This window comes from Tasmannia lanceolata, unplaced genomic scaffold, assembly GCF_043159265.1.
Source record: "Tasmannia lanceolata isolate RefF3 unplaced genomic scaffold, GAP_Taslan_0.1 ptg000044l, whole genome shotgun sequence".
Taxonomy (NCBI): Eukaryota; Viridiplantae; Streptophyta; class Magnoliopsida; order Canellales; family Winteraceae; genus Tasmannia; species Tasmannia lanceolata.
This window is the reverse complement of record NW_027518721.1, coordinates 17,247,229-17,269,001: the sequence shown is the minus strand read 5'-3', so window position 1 is coordinate 17,269,001 and position 21,773 is coordinate 17,247,229. Positions and strand designations below refer to the sequence as shown.

The 21,773-nt window shown below is 38.8% G+C and overlaps 1 protein-coding gene across 9 annotated transcripts; it reads right to left on the bottom strand.

Annotated features, from left to right (window-relative positions):
- Positions 1-166: 166 nt before the first annotated feature.
- LOC143863654 (uncharacterized) lies at positions 167-21,287 on the bottom strand. 9 transcript variants are annotated; one of them, XR_013240929.1, is made up of 6 exons: positions 20,737-21,258; positions 20,447-20,524; positions 2,666-2,742; positions 2,497-2,549; positions 447-1,204; positions 167-364 (listed from the first exon to the last, which is right to left on the bottom strand). XR_013240929.1 is itself a non-coding variant. In XM_077374386.1 (4 exons), exons 1-4 carry the CDS (start codon positions 20,854-20,856, stop codon positions 2,546-2,548), a joined length of 279 nt encoding a protein of 92 aa, XP_077230501.1. In that variant the 5' UTR covers positions 20,857-21,258; the 3' UTR covers positions 1,554-2,545. The 9 variants fall into 9 exon arrangements, 3 of the variants coding, with proteins under 3 accessions (XP_077230501.1, XP_077230503.1, XP_077230500.1); XR_013240927.1 differs by lacking the exons at positions 167-364; positions 447-1,204 and adding exons at positions 2,836-6,183; positions 6,932-7,025 and having other exon boundaries at positions 1,548-2,549; positions 20,737-21,287; XR_013240931.1 differs by lacking the exon at positions 2,666-2,742 and having other exon boundaries at positions 20,737-21,257.
- Between the last annotated feature and the right edge of the window lie 486 nt (positions 21,288-21,773).

Sequence of the window (21,773 nt, the reverse complement as noted above, 5' to 3'; positions counted from 1 at the left end):
ACCTTTCCTTTGGTGTCAACCTATTTAATGGAAGTTTTGCCCTGCCGCTTGGGAATAGTATAAGTATCTCTTGCACGTATAAGGACTAGAGAATTGAGTGCAGGTGAACTAGAGAGGTGACATGTATATAGGGGTTCATTGCCCCAACAATATATCAGGTGTTAAACTTGCACACAGAATTCACGCAAAAACACATCTCGATATACATATATGTTATGGTTTTGTTTCTGGTAACAACCTGTTGTGGTTAAGAGAACCCCAAAATTGTGATACCTCCCAGTGAGAAACCTCAACGCCAGATCGACCCAACTCCACAAATCGAAGGGTTTAGAATGCTACATGTATGCATCTAAGTATGAAAAACCTGACAAAATGCATCAGCAGAGGCAAATAAGACCTACATATTTTAAGGTATTTAACAAAATTTTCCATTAAAAAAAAGGTACCTTACAGATTTGCATTCCATGAAAAGGGTTTGGCTGATCCTTTAACTCAAGTCAATCTTTTCAAGTCAGATGCAGATTGCAGCTCAGACTTTGTAGAAAGGCATGGCGAAAATTTACATACAGAAAGAATATTGGGAACTTATTCACTTGCTTGATGTACTGGAAAACAGGGACAAAGAAAAACTCTACTCAAAACAGAGTTTTGTTGCCTGCTCAATCCAACAACCCCCCCTGTCCACAATATGAAAAAAAAAAATCACAGTTGCCAAACATGGCCTTAGTGTCATTTTGATTCACATAACACCATGTCCTCCCCATGGTGAAATAATAGATTACATTATTACAATCATGAGTCCAAACCCAAAGTTTCCATTAGAGCAGACTCGTCAAAGAAATGGGCTCCACAGAACAAGAAGTCTGTCAGGTTGATCACCTTTAGATTTGCTCTTTTTCAAGAACACACAACCCTACTGGTTGCTGCCCTTTACATGCTGAAATGTAGATTACAGTGCACAACTTGGCACCTCAAAAGATGAAGGTGGATTACAAACATGAGCTAATCTTAGTACAAAATGAACAATGATCGACAGAAACTTGGAAAGAATACTGTTTTGATTCATTATTTTGGGAACAAACATAAAAGAAGTTTTAACATCTTCATAGGAGCAGAACCATAGCAACAAAAAGTCAGTATCAGATAGGATCTATGCCCTTTGATCGCCTTCTTTCCTCCTCTTCAGCTCTTATCCAAGCAGCCTGCAAACACATATATGATGAGATAACTTGGAATTGTCTACAACACTAAAAGATATGAAATAAGAATTAACAAGTAACTGGCTGTTGAGCTAGGTGCGACTTTGTTTCAAGTCTTGATGGGTTCTTTGTTTGAAGAGCTGCCATTTTTTCCTTTTCAAGATTATATACATGCACCTTTTTTATTTGAATGACAATCAAATATCATTGAAAAGCAAAAGAAACAAGACCAAGGTCTCAAGAATAAAAGAAAAGCAAAATACACCACACACCAAAGGCATCACCTTATTTAGAAGAATACCAGCTGCTTTACAAAGAACCTCTATTTCCTATCAAGTTTTCTACAACTGACACCAGAGAAACTACACACTCACTACAAGAAACACATAATGCAGGCACATAATATAATATGATATATTTTTTTTTTTTGAAATGGCTATAAAATTCTAATAACAATATAATATGATATTGAATGATATATTTCTTATATAAATAAATGGCATTCATAGAGAAAAATAAATGCGTCGATACACAATAGATGGATTGCAGCTATGCCTCCAGTTCTGCATCTTCCATATGAAACCACCATTTGATTGTCACGACATGGTTGTTTCCATTGACAAGCCCACCATGCAAAACCAGAGGTGTGCTACAATTGCTAGTACTCCTCTAGGTAAAAAAACGTTTAAATAGCATGCAATAACAGATATGAAAAAAATAACAGAAATGAAAAATCTACATTAAAAAAATATCGGATATGAAAAATCTACATTAAGACTCACCCATATAGCATAAACGTTTTCTTTTTCATCGTGACTCACCCATTTCAGATATAAAGAGTCTTGCACTTTGAAATACGGACAAAACTGAAATTGCCTAAAGCCAATGGCACGACGGGACTAACATCACCAACTCATCAGCCGCGATGAAATTCTCATCTGTCTAGATAATTAATGTGCTACAAGGGAATATAGGTATCAGTGCATTTTACATTGATTACTCCTACTAGTCAGACAGTGTTTACTACATGGCTTGTAGTTTTGTCGATGTTGCTCTCCATTCCTCTTCATCTCCTCATCACATGCATAGTTGGCATGGCTATCCATCCCTGAGCAGTTTAAAATTTATTTATTTTTACAATAGAGATGTCGATGTTGATGGAAAAAAGACCATGGTACCCGTAATATAACTAAAGGAACTTAAAAGACACCTAAAAAGTTAAAACTTGGACCTTAGGATGGTCCCCATAATACCCCATTAGAATTGACAGTAATTTGAAGAATATTAACACTTTCCTCAAATGTGATGCTTCTCCGCCTTTATTTTCTCCATTGAAATGCTCCTTTTCACCTGAAAAATAAAGGCAGTTGTTTTAAACTTACAACGCATAATATACTTATGATGGCTGAAAAGAAGGTCAAGAACAATTTTATGAACTTAATATCAAAGTAAATGAGAGCACAAACATGGCAATGATTTCAACATTTTGGTCCCCCTCAGCTTCTTCTCCCTTATCATCCTTTTTCTTCTCATTTGCAGCCACCTATTAGCAAGCACAATAGTAGATATTTAAACAAAAAAGAAAAAAATGCGGGGCATAATAAAAATGACGAGTAATAACCATATTTTGTTTCACCTTAGCCCTCTTTTGACAGCTTGTTCTGTAATGTCCATATTCCCCACAGTTTTTTTGCTTGAGTGGCCTCTATGCCAAATACATGACGCGTTGCACGCTTTGGCCTGCCCTTCGTCCTTACAACTTCAAGGTCGCGAATTGTAAACCCAAGTATTTGACTGGAATCAATGTTTGACAGAGGTATTTGACTAGGACCAATGTTTAACTGCACTTGGCTACTAACTGTTACCAAGTCACTCTGCGGAGAGACAATCTCCTTCTCCTTCTTTTCAACTTCTACAGCAAGCTCTGTACAAAAATCAGTCATCTTCTTGAAGAGAATCTCGTCATTACCAACTTGTTCAATCAGTTGCTGCCATGTTGACATTAGACACCACCTCTTCAGTCCATTCACGCCACTAGTATCTCTTTGGGTTACAGATGTTGTGCCCCCAGCTCGATACCTTGCATCAATTGACCATCTCTTTAATAAATAGCGTTTGGGGATAGTAGGTACTTGCTTTCTATCCATAACGTGAATGACATGTCTGCATAATATTCCTTCCCTCTCAAACTTAGCACATTCACATGTTGCAGTTGCATCGTTAGAACTGTCAAACAGAACCCTGACGTATTTCTTCTTGTCATCTGTCATAATTCCTACACTGTGTTCCACAACATTACCGTTCTTTCCCAACTTATCTTTCCATAAGGCAAAATTACCCATCATCTCATCTTGGAATATGGTGAACATCTTCATCGTATAGAATTCCCCAGCCTTTCGTTTCAATGGGCTGGTTGTGTTCAATTTGGCAATTGTATTTTTAGACTTAAAATCTTCTTCGGATTCAGCTTTACGCCGCTCAACCAGTGCCTTATCGTATTGACTCAAGAATTCAACTAAAGAAGTGTTCTGGTTAACATAACCATCAAAGAATGAATTTATACTTTCACTCCGTTGACTAGATGTCATTACTGCTGTGAATGTGTCTCTCCAATAGGCGGGGACCCAATGCTCACGGAGATCCCACATTTTTCCTAACTAATGACTTTCATCAATACCATATTTATCAACCATAGTTTTCCATTCTGTCTCAGAATCCTCTATTTTCCTCCTAAAAAACCAATGATTGTAATCCTTGTAGAAATCACTGTCGGCATCTCTCATGTCTGCAACATGCTCAAGGAGATGCTTCTTTATGTGCCACGAACAAAACCGATGTCTGGTCTGTGGAAACACTTTCCTAATTGCATTTCGCATAGCTCTGTCCATATCAGTTATTATAGCACCTGGAGCTTTACCAAACATACACGTGAGCCACTGCTCAAATAACCAGGTGAAAGTCTCCTCTCTCTCGTCTGCAAGAAGTGCACATCCAAATAGAGTCGACTGCCTATGATGGTTAACTCCAGTGAACGGTGCGAACGGCATGTTAAACCTGTTCGTTTTGTAAGTGACATCAAATATGATCACGTCACTAAAGGTAAGGTATGCTTCTCTCGCCCTTGAATCGGCTCAGAACATCGAACGCAAAGTCCCATTCGCGTCTAACTCCAACTCGAAATAGAAGTTCGGGTTTTCAGACTTTCTCTTTTGGAAATGGGTTGCCACTGTCACCGCTTTTTTACCCATATTGTTCTCCTTAAGTGCTCTCAAATGGGCAATAACTTGATTTGTTGAGACCACGAGAGCATTGGAAGTAGAGTTAATGGAGTTTTTTATCTGAGCAGGCTTGAAATTACTTCCACCGAGCTGTTCAATCAAATTCTTACAACTTTTGTTATTACGGAACTGACTATGTGAATGATGCATTTGCCTTTTAACTGGAGAAGTAAGCTCATGAGAATGAATGTCGTCGAAAGTTGTAATTTTTCACTGATTATCTCTCAACTTGATGATTATATTTGCTTTACAATTCATTCTGGTAAGGCGACGCTACCTCAACTCCTTCACATCATCTCTCTTCTCCATAACTCTTTTCTGTCCCTCTTTGTCACATACGTATTGTCTCGATATCACCTCATTCGTTATATTTGACTTCATTGTACTAGATATTCGTAGTCCAAAACCAGTAGCGTACGCATAATTATTGTAGAACTCATATGCAGCTTCCCAAGTTTCAAAAACTTGATCCACAAACGGCTTATTCATAACACTTTTCTGACTGGCAACCTCGTTGGGACTACTAACTTCGTGACTACAACCCTCATCTCCGTCTTTCCCATCATTAGCCTCCGATACTAGCTCATCATCATTGAGGTTCACCCCATCATTAACCTCAACCGTAGTCCCTTCCCACACTAAATTATCATCACAGAGATCAAATCCATCGCCAAACTCAATTAAACCATTTGCATCTACTTCGTCAATAGATGGATCCATTTTTTATACCTAAAAACTCATCCGGAAGCGCGGTATGATGCTTGTTGACCATTTTCCCCCTTTGCTTGAAAGATGGTGAATCTGTGGATCATCTCTTCATGCATTGCTCCTTTACGCGTCAGGTATGGAGTTTGATATTTCTGAGATTTGGCATATGTTGGATTTTTCCATTTTCTATTCCAGAGTTGATTCTTCTTTGGACCTTTGTGCCATGGAAGAAGAAGGGCAAAGTATTGTAGAATTTGTGTCTTCTTGCAACATGGTGGGTGATATGGAAAGAGAGAAACTCCCGTGTCTTTGAAGGGGTTGCAAAATCTCCGTATTGGATATATATGAAAATTATTGCGCTCACTATTTCATGGGCGAGAAGTTTACCGGCTTTCCGTTTTGTATCGGCCTTTGACTTATGGGAGAGTTGGAGGATTGTTTGCTTTAGTAGGAAGATCCGGCATCCGATTGTTCAGAGATGGGAGGCTCCGCCTATTGAAATGTTCAAAATTAACTTTGATGGGTCGAGTATTGGGAACCCGGGCCAGGCCGGTGTTGGTGGGTTGTGTCGGGATGCTTGTGGTGAAGTTATATGGGCTTTTGCCGGCCCTCTTGGAGTTTGTGATGCCTCGGAGGCCGAGGTGAGGGCTGTCATAAAAAGGCTTGAGAGAGATAGCCTGGATATCACTATTGTGGAGGGAGATTCTTTGAATGTGATTAAATGGTTGAAGGGGTTGGTGTCGCCTCCTTGGAGATTTTCTTCTATTTTTGATAAAATAGATGATTTAATTGCGGGCTCATCTATTGTTTTCAATCATGTTCGGCGATCTGCTAATGGGGAGGCGGACTCCTTGGCTAGAAGTGGGGTTAGGAGGTTGGAGTTGGAGTGGTTTGACTTCCTTCCTCCCTGAGATTTGTCTTTCTTGTTATTGTTGTTTTATTTTCTTGTAATTTTGGTTGAAGCCCACCTCGGTCCCCTTCCTTTTTAATGAATTCATCTTGCCATTTCAAAAAAAAAAAAAAAAAAAAAAAAAAACATAGACATGGCCCATCATCATAATTAGAAATGGTTAAATGTACAGCTAAGAAAATCAGAGACAAGAATATATGATAAAGATAATCACATTTTTTTTTCACATTGCCAACAATAGAACCTAAAAAATGGAACCATCTATTGACCCGACAGAAAAGAATCAGATTACATTTTTTTCAAGAAACTCTGAACAGGGCAATTGTTATTGGACTCAAAATATGTATCCCCATGAGAACAAATGGATAAAAGTCTAAAGACAGGGTAATCCTGTAAAACATGTACCTGACAGAAACTATGGCCATGAGAAGTCTACAATCGAACAACCAATATTCCAAGATAAAAATATATAAAATTTCCCAGAAAAGTAATTTAAAAAAAAAGGGAGTATTCTCACCAAATGTTACTCCCAGATCATGCCCAATTGTCTAATTTTATTATCTAAAAAAGAAAAAGAAATCTATACAATTCCAAATAGCCACAGATCTGGAACTCATCCCACCTAAAAACCAATTTCATACAAAAACAGATTCATCCCCCAATACACAGATTGATCAACCCTAAAATGTGAAAACACATAGTTCTACTTTTAAAACCCTAAAAATAAAAACCCAACATCCATATACTTTATTCCGCTTTTTTGCACCTAAAACTTGCGACTTACCTCATAACTCATAAAGATTTAAATGTCAAAAAAAGATGAAGAATCGGCTTACCAATGGGGCTTGAACTCGAGCACTAGCCCTCTGAATATTAGAAGTTTCAAGGGCCTCCTTCTCAGAAACCCACAAAAATCATGGGAAAATACTCCTAAAAGGAAAAAGAAAAGGGGGTTTCAGATCGAGATTCTTAAGCTTCAACCCATCAAAAAAAAAACCCCTTCTTCTTTTACAAAGATTGACCCAGATGGCCTTATGGAGAGAGATCGGAGAGAGAGAGAGAGAGAGAGAGAGAGAGAGAGAGAGAGAGAGGAGAGCGTACCTGTGCGATTTGGGGGTTTTTTTCCACCCAAAAAAATGTTGCGGCCTGATGCACTCCGATCGGAGAGAGAACAGAGAGAGATTGGATCGAGACAGAGACAGAGAGAGAGAGAGTGCGAAGAAATCCAGATTTGGGTTTTTTTTTTCCGCCTAAACAGAACTCCATGACAGAGACAGATGAGAGAGATGAAGATGGAGATGAACTTGGAATGAAGCCTACCTTTCTCGCAGATCGCTTCACAGCGACAGAGAGAGAGAGAGGGGTAGGAGAGAGAGAGAGAACGAGTGAGAGAGATGATTTCCTTTTTGGGTTTAAAAACACAGTGAGAGAGATAGAGATGAAGATGGAGAGCAGATGGGTTTGGGTTTGGGAGCCGATGGGTTTGGGTTTGGGTTTGGGTGATCCAAACTGTGAAGATGGAGAACTCCGTGAGCCGATGGGTTTTTTTTTCTTTCGAGGGTTTGGGTTTAATTTTTGGGTTTAAAAACACAGTGAGAGAGAGAGAACAACGTTATTTTTGTTTTAATTTTGTTTCGAGGGTACGTCGAAGACGCACCCTCCGTAACGCCGCAGCATTTGTTTTCGAAAATGCCATTTGGGCCCACCATTTCAACCAATCAGAAGACTTCTCTTTCCTCAAGCGTACCTAATGAAATACGCTTCAAGCGTATAATCTTTTTCCTCATATATATATATATATATATATGGAAAAATGTTTCAGGTAGGGTGTGCCAAAAAATCAGCTCCATAGGATCATCCCAAACCTTCAATTTGGGGAGGTTAAAAATGGACGGGTATAAACCTCCACAAATCTGTCCATTTTTAACCTCCACAAATCGAAGGGTTGGGATGATCCTATGGAGCTGATTTTTTGGGCACACCCTATCTCTGCCAGGGCCCATCAAATGAATGGTTTGCATCATCCAAACAATGTGGACCCACTGTGGTTCTGCCGACGGAGTAGATAACGCTATCTACTTGATCGAGTGGAAACATTTTTCCCATATAGGCATTTCGCGGATGGCATTTTGCATGTGAGAGCAGCCACCTCGTGAATGAAGACAAAATCTGCTGAAAAGTGAGCCTGTGTGGCTGCTCTCACATGCAACAGGTCATCACACACACACACACACTAACTCTATTTTGTCAAGTTTTATCCCAACTTTGCTGCCCAGCCGAAAACCTATATTTCAAGGGAATGGAATTCTTCCACTCTCTCGATGCATGAGTGATGGAATTGTTGATCCCATGAGAGAGCTAATGTAGAAAAGATTTTACCGAAATTCGACCACTAGGGATGCATAGCTACTTATCTATCTATCTATATGCAGGGATGCATTTGCATACACTGTTTTAGAAAGACACAAAATCCTATTTCCCCTAAAAACTCATCAATCAAACCAAATCAGCTGTTACTCTTCAAGTTGGGGAATTTGAATTAGATCTAGCAAACAAGTGTCAATAGGAATTTGGCATGGGATTGAGTGGCAAACATTGTTAAGATGATGATTGTGATTGGTCTAGCTTGGTGAATTGGGCCCCGTTCATGCCTTGCTTTGACTTGTGCTTAAAAGCATGTGCTTTAAGCTGCATCATCATGTTTTATGATGTCCAAATTTTGAATGTGTGTGCTATGGAGCTTCAAGGACAGCCCATTGTTAAGAGCTAATTCATGTATTTCAAATCCTTGCTGAGTCGACTTGATTAGTCAAGATTGGGGACGAGAGATTTAATTAGTTATCGAAAAGAAAAAGTCGATAGAGCTATTTGATAGAATAAGCTCAAATTGAAAGTTATTGATTCATCATTCAAATCAAGCACTCCAAAAATTAGCTCACATTCTCAAAAATTAAAAGATTTACAACTTGAAAAGAAAAAAGAAGATCACGTAGTTCTAGTTTTGAGGCAACTCTTTTTTCTGGCGCTTATTGAATATGGGTAGAGTTTTGATTTTTCAGACATTGGCATGGTTGGCTGTAGCAAGCTTGTTTGAGTTGACTTATTAGTTACTATGGAAGGTTAAGATCACCACTAGGTATTTCATACTATTATGCTCTGAATAAAAAGAATGACTTCAGTACATGGTCTCTCAACATATCCTCATGGAAGATTTTATTCCTTTTGTTTTGTTTACAATCTTTTGTTAGATTATGTACTTTTAATGATATGCCTATCCAAACTCACGAAAACTAAATGTTTTTCTCTCTTGTACCTTGTAGGGATCCTTACCGCCCTTTGTGGGACCTTAATCCAGTGCAAAGGGTCGTATTAAGCCTAAACTGGCTGAGGGAGCCAAGGTACTACGTAATTTATCTTCTTTTTGAAGTGCATACGATTTCAGGGTTTCATTCAGTACAGGGATTTGTTAATATAAGAATCCTTGTCAAAATTGGTTCCAATATCAATAACATATTCTTAATATATCACATTTGGACGTTTCTTCTAGGTGTGTTGTTCTATCCTTTGATGATGGCACCCTGAAGATCCTTAGTTTGTTGAAGGCCGCATATGATGTCCCTGTGACAGGAAAACCTTTTGTCGGAGCACAACAGCAAGGATTGCAGAGTTATTATTGTTCATCATTTACAATCTGGAGTGTTCAAGTATCACGACTTGCTGGTATTTATCTTATGACATTGGATTGTTAAGTGAAATGTATCAAATTACTAATTTGGACACAGACCATGTTGGCGCATGGATTGTTAAGAGAAATACACCATTCATACTATTGTAGTGTTATATATTTCATTTTAGAGAAAAGGGTTCCTGCGCTCGAGCGCAGATAGTTTATCTGCGCTCGAGTGTAGGAAACAAGGGTGGGGCCACATTGTTGGGGTGATCCTAAGCATTCATTTGAAAGGCCCCATCACGGATGGGGTGTGTTCCAAAAATCAGCTACATTGGATCATCATAGGGTGTCCATTTGTGGGTTGAAAATGGACAGATACTGTTTGTCCACTAATCTGCCCATTTTTTCACCCCACAAATGGACACCCTAAGATGATCCAATGGAGCTGATTTTTGGTGGACACCCTATCCATGAAAGGGCCTTCCAAATGAATGCTTTGGATCCCCCCAACAATGTGGGCCCACCCCTGTTTTTGCACTCGAGCGCAGAAACCCTTTACTCTTCATTTTATTATGTTATAACTAATATTTTATATTTTTACTGAGAAATCAAAAAATTATTAAACTTTTAGATTAATTAACAAAATCAAGGCGTAGAGATTTAGCCATGCCCTATTATGCATAAAATTGTGTCATATTTTCCTACTCTTTTTTTGTCTTTGTTATAATTTTTATAAAATATTAAAATCATTTAAAAAATATATCTTTCTCTGGGGTTGTAAGTGACATAGCGTTCCTGATAGAAAATGACGACTCCTCCAGAAAAACTAAGTTATTCAAGTGCTTTTTCCCAAAGAAGTCTCGCTCCTACGGCCCGACGAGTCATCTACTTAAAAGGACCCTCCCTGCGCCATTTAGTGTGTTAGTGGTATACTATGTCAGTATATGCTACATAATTATACGAATTGCATGTGAAATGTGTGTACGTATTATGTTTAGATATTTATATGAATTGCATGTAAAATGTGGCATGTGATGGTTTTTGGAGTGTGTACTTGTTCTTATTCTGGCAATTCTTGAAGTTTCAACTTAAATGTCCATCATTTGCATGTGTTTTCATACTTTATTGTGATTTTTCTAAATTTGCACCGATATCTTCATCCAAAACCAACATGTTTCCATTTCTATCATGGTCTAAGCGCATAATAAAACTGATACCCGAAAGCTTGGTATTAAATACCGTATAAAGGTAAATTTATTCATAGCTATAAATGTCTATAGCTATTGTGAAAGTTTTAGGTGTAATTTATTTATAGGTATTAAATATACCGTACATTTCTAAGCTCTAGCCTTATTTCACCTCGTAAATATTTACTCATAACAACAGGTATTTTTCGTACACGAATCACGCATGTCATTTTTTCTGGCAATATCAACATGCTTTTACCTGTTCACATGTGTTGAAAAGGCTAAAAATGTAAAGTGCTTTTTTGTTATATGGGCAGAAACATAAAGTGCTTTGTTGTTACATGGGCAGAAACATAAATTGAATGTAAAGGATATTTATCTTCAATACTGGAAACTACTCTCTTATATTACGATATGGTCTGTTTCTAAAGCCATTCTTCCTGCAAAAGCCTTTAGTGTCATATCTTTAACAAGTTAAAGTTGGAATCGGGAGTTGGATTGTCCTTTTCATTACATTGCTTGTATTTTGTGATTGATATATTGTAACTGTCATATGTTATCATTCTGACAAAGATTTGTTATGGTTCAGGACTAGTTGCATATTGTGGTGGGGACGGTTCTGCTCTTCGTTTTCAGGTAAATTTACTCTTCGCTTTGTTTTCCTTATAATCAAAATTTTGTTGCTTGAAAATGGATTCTGGTTCTACAGTGGAGCTGTAACCTGCACACAGAAATGTTACAGTTCAACACCTTGTTCGCAGAACTCTTCGCTAAGAAGTTGGGTTCCCTTAATGTGCATACTTACCCGACCCTCTCTATAGTCTTCAAAACGATCTAGGATTTCCACTTGGCCTCGGCTATCTTTCAAGGGATGTCATAGTTACCAAAAACTTTCTAGTTGGATGCGAAGCTCGCTTCCCTGGAAACTTGATTTTGATGCAAAGTTCGCTTCCCTGGAAACTCGCTTCGAAATCGTGCTTCTCTGATGTTGAAAGTACAAAAAGAATCCATTTAAAACTTGAAAACTCATCTTCAGATTCAAATGAAAATTATGTGAATCATTTTCCAAAAAATTAATATAAAATATACGTTAATAAAACATGTGAAACTGTAAATTCTTAAAACTTATAATTCTAATTAGTCGCTATTAACTTACCAACTTCTCCAAAAGCTTAAGCTGTTGGAAAAGGCGTTATTTATCTTTTATACTTTAACACTCCCCATGCACATGTGGCCTACTTGGCAAACACGTGGTACATGTAGTCCCACTTTGGGCTGACCATCGCATGTGGATTTTTGCTATCCGGGAGGTTTGAACTTGAGACCTTTGGCTCTGATACCATGTTAACTTATCAACTTCTAGCTTAACATGGTATTAGAGCCAAAGGTCTCGAGTTCAAACCTCCCGGATAGCAAAAATCCACATGCGATGGTCGGCCCAAAGTGGGCAACATGTACCACGTGTTTGCCAAGTGGGCCACACGTGCGGGGGAGTGTTAAAGTATAAAAGATAAATAACGCCTTTCTCCAACAGCTTAAGCAACATCTCCCTATATCTTTTCTAAACCTCTCGCTTCCCACTTCTCGCACTCGCTTCCCACTCTAGCAACTATGTGTCTGTTACCTTTGTTGGCCCACAAACAACATTAAGGAAGACTCTTGATGATCGAACCATGAGCCATTAACTGGCTAATGCAGCATCTGTTACTCCAACAGGGCTGCATATGAAGAGACATGCACCCAAACTCAGTAGCTACATCCCTAAGTTGCATCAGTACGGATACGAGTGTCGTAATCCGACATGGGTATCGAGTGTCGGACTCAGCAAACCTCAAAAAGAAAGATCCGTGGATTCGCCCAAATATTATTAATTAATTCTGAAATTTTAATTATAATAGGGAGATGATGAATCCGCACCCCCTGTAGGATGATTCGCACCCTTTTAAGGTGAATTGACATCGAAAAAGCGTCAAAAAGTGTCAAAAAGCGTCAGACTTTAACGCCTTTTGACATCAATTCACGTTAAAGGGTGTGAATCATCCTACAGGGGGTGCGAATTTATCATCACCCTTATAATAGATAATATATTAAAATTTTTAGTAGGTTGAGCCATAGTTACCAGGGTGGGAAACGAATTCGGGAAACGAAACGTGAAAGGGAAACGGGAAACGCATGAAAAAAAATACAGGGGAAACGAGAAACAATAGAAAATCGTATGAGAAATGTCTTAGGAAATGATGTGTTTTTTCCAAAATGATTTCCGTAAGTTCCACACATGTTTCCTACACGTTTCATATGCGTTTTCTATTAGTGTTGCATATGTTTATCACGCGTTTACACATTATTTACTTAAGTTTTCCATATGTTTCCCATGTGTTTTAGAAACATTTCTCCAATTTTGTATCATATTTTGGAAATGTTTCCGAAACGTGCTTCCCTCATTTTAGGGGAAACGAGTTTCCCAACTGTGAGAAACGCGTTTTAGGGGAAACGGGTTTCCCACCCGCCCAAGGAGTTTCCGGCAACTATGGGTTGAGCATATATATAATGTTTTATTTTCATATAAAAAATATAGAAAAACTTGCTATTATGATGGATAAAGCTTAAAACATGAAGGTTGTGCTAGCAATATTCAGAAAAAATAATAAAAATAGACCTAGAAGTGTCTCTGTGAATCCTAAAGTATTGGAATCTGAGACGTGTCTGACAGGGATTCTTCGCCCTTTCAGAAGAATCCATGTAACATAGCTGCATCCCCATTAGCAGCAGGTCCATGGTTGCGTTTTCTAGACCCATTAGAATTCAACTTGAATACTCATCTTGAGATGATAATTAACAAACAAGAGACTTTTGTGATGCCAATGAGTGCCATTGGATATGGCTGATAAGTTTAAAAAAAAAACAGTGGAGCTTACTGTGTTGAAACTCGTGCTTCTAATGGCCCTAAGAACATTTCAATCGTCTCTAGGTTTATGTGGCTTGATGTTTATTGATCATCAAATTTCATATTTTGTAACTTATTCCACATTGTAGCTGTAAATTCTTTCTGATGCCCTTTGGGCTGGCGAGTTGAGGTGAGAATATTGTTTGGCGTTGTAGATGTGAAAGAATTCAAATGGAAGGAGGCCCATAAGGAGAGATCCTTCTTCCCAAGTATAGTGGTTGGCACGTAAGAGATTGGAAATGTGTGTGCTGTAGAAATTTCAACTTCAAATTTGTTTGGTGATATTTTAAGGAGGCTGTTCAAATTTGTCTTTGGCTTTTGGAACGCAAGGCTTATAGAGAAAATGAAGCGGCTGTATAGCATAGATGCATTATGTTACAATGAAATCTAGAAGAACTTTCCCCTTAGAAATGTTTGGCTGGCCAGGTGGATCTAGAGTGCTCGAAATAGTGCTGAAGGGGTGGATATTATTTTCTTGGGGGTTGAAAATATTGAGCTTTTCCTGCTTATACATGGAACCTTATTCCTCTTCGTGCCTCTTTCAGATATGGAGGCTATGCTAGTGTTAAAAGCTATAACTCTTAGGGGGGCACTTCTAGCAATCTTTTTCTGAGTTTGAGTTGTGGAACTCTGCTGAGAGGAATTTCCTTTGACATCTTTTTTTAATGGCAACGATTTATTAATAAGAAAGGGATTAAAGCTCGCAAACCGAGGTGGTCAAGAACAAGCCAAACAAAAAAGAAAAGAAAGGTACAAGTTGCAAATCAAAGGGGAGATAGTGAAACATCTCCAGAGCTGGTCTCTTTTCTTCTACTCAAGGTCGCTCCAATTTTCATCAATCGAATCAAGTTTAAGAAGTCTTCCACGATAAGATAGTCTAAGCCGCACCCTCCACTATGATAATGCCAGTCAACATGGCATGCATTGGTGGCATCGGAGAAGCCGAAAGGACCAAAATAAGACCATTTGGTTGTACCGTCAAACTCATGAAGAAGACACCCTAGGCTGGACGATCCAAGGTTCCCCAAACTGAACCATCAAAGGTTGCTTAAGTAAAACATCAAAGTTTAGATTAACATTTCGAGGTCCCAGGGAGGGAGGGGAGTCAGCCTAGGAACCACCTTACCTGACTGGCCCCTTTCAAGGCACACAATATCCCATGATCTTCTTAATTTATTGATTGTGATACCACTGAAATCTGGGAGGATGATCGCCCATTGCAGAATCAATGTAAAGATTTGCTATTTCATGCTATGGAAAGAACTTTGCAACCCCTTTAAAGATCTGACTATTTCTTTCCTTCCAGTTGACCCAGATAGATCCCAATATCCAGGCGATATCAAAAAGTTGCATCACAGAAGCCCAAGTGTCCCAGGCTCCAAAGGTGGTCCACAATGAAGATTTTGTTGAGGAACGATGTCCAAGAGACAAACTCTAGGAGGGGTGGGAGTTCTCGGGGCTCTGACTGCATGTGAGGCAGATGTCATTGGCTGAAATGGTAGAAAGAATGAATGTAGAATACACCATCTGAGTCCCGGGACCAAATTCTCATATCACCTCTGGATTGTCTGATGAAGGTTTATTCCAAAATATCCAACAAAGTAGCCATCCTGTCAAGTTCTTTGGCAAAAAATGTTTCTGCGAAATTGCACTCTCCGGTTAACTTTGTTTCTCTTAGGTAGTCCTCAACAGAGCAACTCCGCTCGGATGCCACCAAAAAAGGAGTTCAAAAAGGCTCTCTTAACATCTATTGTCCACACTGAAGATCTGTCCAGATGTCTATTCAATCACCTTCGCACATTTTATAATGAAACCCCCTCTTGAAGAGTGGCAATCCTCATGATCTCTCGAAACAGTTATCCTTTTAGTCGTAATCATCAAGCGAGTACAAATGTCCAAACTGATACCGTATTTTCCGGCTATTACCACCCTCCAAAGATGGCTTCGTGTTGTCCATGATTTTCAAGAAATTAGAGCTGGTGTTGTCCATGATTTTCAAGAAATTACACAGTTATGTCATATAATGTGAAAAATGCAACTTTGCATTGAATTTCAGACCCCCAAACATCAAAATCATAAAAAATCCTACGAATCAAAATTGTAGATCTCAGCATGAGTGACATTATCTCAGTTGACCACTTCGTTTGGATCCGGCCAGAAGTGGCCGGAAAATGGCCGCTTCCGATCCATCATCATTAAAAGACATATTAGTGTTTCAGCTGAAAGTTCGCGCTCACTTTTGACACTCAAAACATCGTTTCTGAAAATATTTACTCAACTACAAAGTCTTAGAAAATCATTCAAGGAAAAGTTTTTTCTTCTTGGGCTCCGGCCAGATCCGGCCAGAAGTGCTTCAAAAATGACCGATAAGCTGCTGTTACAGCAAACACAGTTTTTCCATAAAACTGAAATTTTGAAAGTGATTTTTGACACACCAGACATTGTTTCTGGAAAAATGCACACAATGACAAAGTTTTAGGAAATCTTATAAGAAACAACTTTGTCTTCTACAGTTCCGGCCAAATCTATCCAGAAGAGGTCCAGAAGTTACTCGACGCAATAAATTTCTAAAAACTTAAATTAACACATTGAATGGGTAAAACTTAAAAAGAGCCTAACTCTCACATCCTTTTGCCAAATTTGGGCCGTAATATGCCAAATCGAAGATATCGACAAGCTCTACAACTCTTATGTGAAGTACAATACTCAATTTTAATCGGATTGTAGTGAAAAATCTCAAAAAACAAATCTCGACAGCATATATTTTTAAAGTTTTTATACATCTTACAAGAGCATTTCACATCAAAACCCTAGATCTATCATGGATGTCACTAGATATTCACACACACACACACACACACACATATTAACACATAAAATTTTGAATCCCAAAGCCTAACACTTCAGATCTAAGGATTTTCACAAAAATTATCCAAGAAATCACCATTTTAACCCTAATTTTCAAATGAAATATTAAAATTGGCATTACTTCTTCGTTTCTTGGCCAATTTTGGGCCATTAAACGCCAAATAGAAGACCTCAACGAGCTCTACACCTTCAAATGAGAAATTTTCACAAATTCCAACCGAAATTGATGAAAAATGGCAAAAAGGAACCTGGACAGCACTTTATTTTGCTATTTTCACATCGAAATTCAACGAGAACTCAAAATCTAAGGTGAATTGCTATAGATCTTTATATGAGACATATTTTTAAATATATTTTGGTAGATTTTAGCCCTATGTTGCTAGATCTAACCTTTTTTAAGCATTTTTCATTTAGATTACCCATTTTATGTTAGATTTTCAAAGAAAACTCAAAATCTACTAATCTTGTGCTCTTCTTTTGGATCTCTCCTTGAAATCTCTTCTCATCCTTCTTTCTCTCTCTAGATCTCTTTATTTCTCTCTCTAGATCTCCTTATTTCTCTAGAATTCTCTCTCTAGATCTCCTACTTTCTCTAGAATTCTCTCTCTCTAGAATCTTCTCTCTCTCTCTAGAAATCTCTCTCTCCCTCGCTCTAAAATTAGATCAAGAACCCTCATTTTTTTCTTCAAATGAGAGCCCAAATGCTCTATTCATAGAGTTCCCTTAATTTTTGTCCCCCATTAATTTATAAGACAACCATTTTTTAAAAATTTTGCTTTAATTTTGGTTGCAAAAGGGTGGTCTAGAGGGAAAATTTTAAGTGAAAAATTAGCATAACCTTATCTCCTTCAGTTACTCGTAGACACCCCCTCCTATGTATTTTACACTAGATTTTGATGAAAATGGGTGGTCTCGGGAAGAAATTAGGTCAAAAATTAGAGTGGGATAATTCACCCCTCTTTAAAGGTAGCTTACATCCTAAGCTAAGTTTTCTTAGTGTAATTACCTAAATCATCCCCCTTTCTACTCTAGTGTAAAAGCTACCTAGGTTAATGGCTAATATACTCTCCTATTTACACTATGATTCTAACTACACTTGTCTTATTTGGCATTTTTCATCCGATTTCAACAAAATTTTGCAGGGACCTAGCTGAGATCCTAATCTACCATAGGAAGAAATTTGGAACCCTAATTCACTAATTTGGAAGATTTTTATTAGAACTGACAGGTTTAGGGTTCGGTCAAAATGGGGTGTCTACAAACTCAAAGCCCTTTTATAGTGGGAATAAAGAGAACAACAACCTGGTGATCTTGGATTGTTCTGAAAACTATATCATTGGGTCCGAAACGCTAAAAAACTTTAGGGTATAGTTCAGAACTTTTTCTGTTTATGATCCTAAACCCAAGAAAAGTTGGAATATCCAGTGCCCAAGAAAAGTAGAGATTTGCAGAAAAGGTAAGTTACAATCCAACACTTCTGCAAAATCTCAAATTTAAGGGCTCAAATTTCAGCCCGAATGAAATCCGGGAAAAAAGACAAAACTGTTGCGTCGCCAGCCTCACCATGATGCATTCTGCGCCTAACGCACCCTTATTCCTCATTATTTTATTAGTAAAACCTTCGAAGCCCGCGGTAGACAAACCACACATCGGATCGGAGCGCCGTCTATTGCGTTGGATTCCGTTAATCAAGGGCAACGATCCCATATCATCAGATCGCCGTCCGTAGGTTCTATATGCCAGCGGTAGCTAGAGGATTTTTCAGTGTAGCCAAAAGCCCTAAACTTGAATCTTTTAACCCTTTGTAATGCCATTTTCTTTGTAACGACACAGGAAGGGATCCTTTTATCCCAGAATTCAAGGCTTTATGATTCAAAACAGTTTTGTAACATATGTTCCTCAAAACTTTAATAAATTGTATTCCAATTTAAGAAGGGCAGATGTACAAAATTGATTCGAATCAATTATGAATTGATCTATCTTGATCAATCGCCACAGCACGAAGGCTGCTCTGATACCAACTGTTAGTTTTTATTTAATTCTAAATAATGCAGAACTTACCTCCGGCCATAGCGATTAGAATGGAAGATCGCGAATTTCTCTAGCTTTGGCGAAACCACGAACACGATCTTCGTTGTGCCACATAAACAAGAGAAGAGAGAGTTTCTAATCTTAAGAAGACCTTAGGGCTCGATCGATGGAATCGTAGGCACAATTTTCCTCTCAGATTAGGGACCATCTTTATGATGGAACATTAGCAATAACGTACGAGTGTTGTTCCCATCAAACGCAACCCATATTTATAGATTTCGGATCACCAAGGGATAAGAAAACAAACGCAACCCATATTTATAGATTTTGGGTCCTAAGTGGGTCCCACCAATGTGGGCCACAACTTAAACACCAACATGGCCCACTTGGCAAACACATGGCACATGTGGACCCATTTTGGGTCGTCCATCGCATGTGGATTTTTGGCTATCCGGGAGGTTTGTACTCAAGACCTTTGGCTCTGATACCATGTTAACTTACCAAATTCTCCAAAAGCTTAAGCTGTTGGAGAAAGGCGTTATTTATCATTTATACTTTATCATGTCCATTTTGGCTTTGAGAGAGAGCTCTTCATTGATGCTTTCTTTGTTTCCCTTGTCTTTTAGTTTTCTCAATTTCTCACTCAGATGAGATTGCTTAAGAAAGGGCGGGGCAGTGCACGAGGTTCCGGCCATTGCGGGGTTTGGGAAGGGCTAGTTGTATGCAGCCCTACCCCTGCACGAGGTTCTGGCCATTGCGGGGTATGGGAAGGGCTAGTTGTATGCAGCCCTACCCCTGCTATGCAGAGAGGCTGTTTCCGTGACTTGAGCCCGTGACCACCAGGTCAGATGAGATTGCTTGTTGAGCTTATATGCAATGAATTGATAGAATTGAAGGTCAGCTGCTGGTGTTGATGCGCATTAGTAAGTCCATAAGGGATCTTGCTCCAACCATGGAGTCCAGGGGACCGATCTATTCTCAGGTTGGGGAAGGTGTTGGCAATCTCAGAACCAGAATCATCTTCTGATTGATCTGTTGCCTTTGGATCAAAGTAAGGCTAGAAGAGAATCATGAAAAACCGTTAAAACTAAGGATCTAAAACATGAAAACCTGTAAAGTCGGATGAAAACCACTAAAATCTAACATGGTGAGTGAGATCAGCCCACTTCAGGAAGCCCTGTTCACTCATTAACTAGGGTAATTTTGGGGTGGGCCTTTATTTAATCATTTATACTTGAACACTCTAGACTGCCCATCTAATAGGCCCACGATTGATTGGTTAGGTACAAAATTAAATCACATGATCGAACGACACCAATCATCTGATTACTATTCACCATGCTCATTGAATTTGGTTCTTCACAATTTTATTTTCAGAAGTAGTAGCCGCCATCCAACTTAGGATGGACAGTTTATATCATCTGACAGTACTTGTCATGTGTGATGAACTAGGAATAATAACCGTGTTGAAACTTGACATACTGTTTGATGATTTTTCCATGGCAGAAAAGTAAAAAGGCCTGATAATTGCCATCAGAAATCAAGCCTCTTATGCTTGTAATTGATGTATACAGTAGATTTCTGTACAATTTATGCTCTGCTGTTTGATGGAATAGTAGTTGGTTCTAAGAGGGTTATGGCTTGGTCATACCTTGACAAAACACAACAAAGATCCGACTAGAGAACCTGAAACCGCAAGAAGCGTCAAGAACCGGCATCCGTAAATGGCCTGAAAATTAAAATTGAAAGATACAACCTTTAGGTCTTTTGTAGAGAGCAAACCGTGCTTCTGTTCAGAAACGGAATGTTCCAAATGTTCCTCCTATTGGACCATTTGTATCTATATGTGTCAGATCCCGTTCTGTCTTTTCAGAATTTGGAATTAATCAATTCATTTGTTAAAATCGGAGATACAGAGAGAGGAGAGAGGGGGGATCTCACCTTTTCAATTTGCTCTTCTAAAATTCGCAAGTTCGCCGGGGATTCATCAAACACGCCTGGCCTGAAATCTGACTTGACCACCGCCGGAGGAGGAGAAGAATGAGCTGTAGAAGCTGCCATGTTGTCACTGTTAGAGCTTGACTTGGTGGATACTGGGAATCTGACCTCCGACAACCGGGATATACTTACTCTCCTTCCATGAGGAATCAATCTCCATTTCCCGAGGTAGATTGACCCACTTGTACTTTTCCCAACCAATACCTAGTGAGGTCTCATGGTCTCAAAAACAGGGCCCAAGGATGCAATTCCGGCCACAAACCTACCTATTTAATGGCAGCTAATAAGGCATTCGACAAACATGCATATAGGTCACCTCATGGTAATCTAGTTAATTTCCCTAGTCCCAACAACATACACGATATCATAGCTCTGTAAAGAGAAAATAAGGAGCTCTGGCTACTGGATATTTCTCTCCATTCACGAGAAAGGGCAGCCACATATACATATTGAGGTGGTCAACCCTTAATTGCACTGGACTCCGTTGCATCAAGGGCTGATATTAACTGGAGTTACGAGAAAGGGCAGCCACATATACATATTGAGGTGGTCAACCCTTAATTGCACTGGACTCCGTTGCATCAAGGGCTGATATTAACTGGAGTTACGGCTTCCTACTTCAGCCTTTAAATGTATCCTAACCACTTCCGTAAGAGGGGTGAATTCAAACTTGAAGGGGGGTGAATTTATCACTGCCCTATAATATAATGTGGCATATATGTCCACTAGTGGCTCCCACTCAGGATTAATACACACCGTCTACTTGATGGCTCTTGCTTTGGATCTCCTATGACTCAAAAATTATGTCGATCACATAATTGTAGCATTTAATAATGTGTGTTTTTGTTTTTGAACACTGAAATATAGTCAAGGATTCGCATTCAAGAAAATAACCCAAGTTGCTATTATCCAAGTTCTAAAGGATGATTCTCAAGATCCAAAACAAAGGCCTCCATAACATACCCTATAACTCTTTTTCT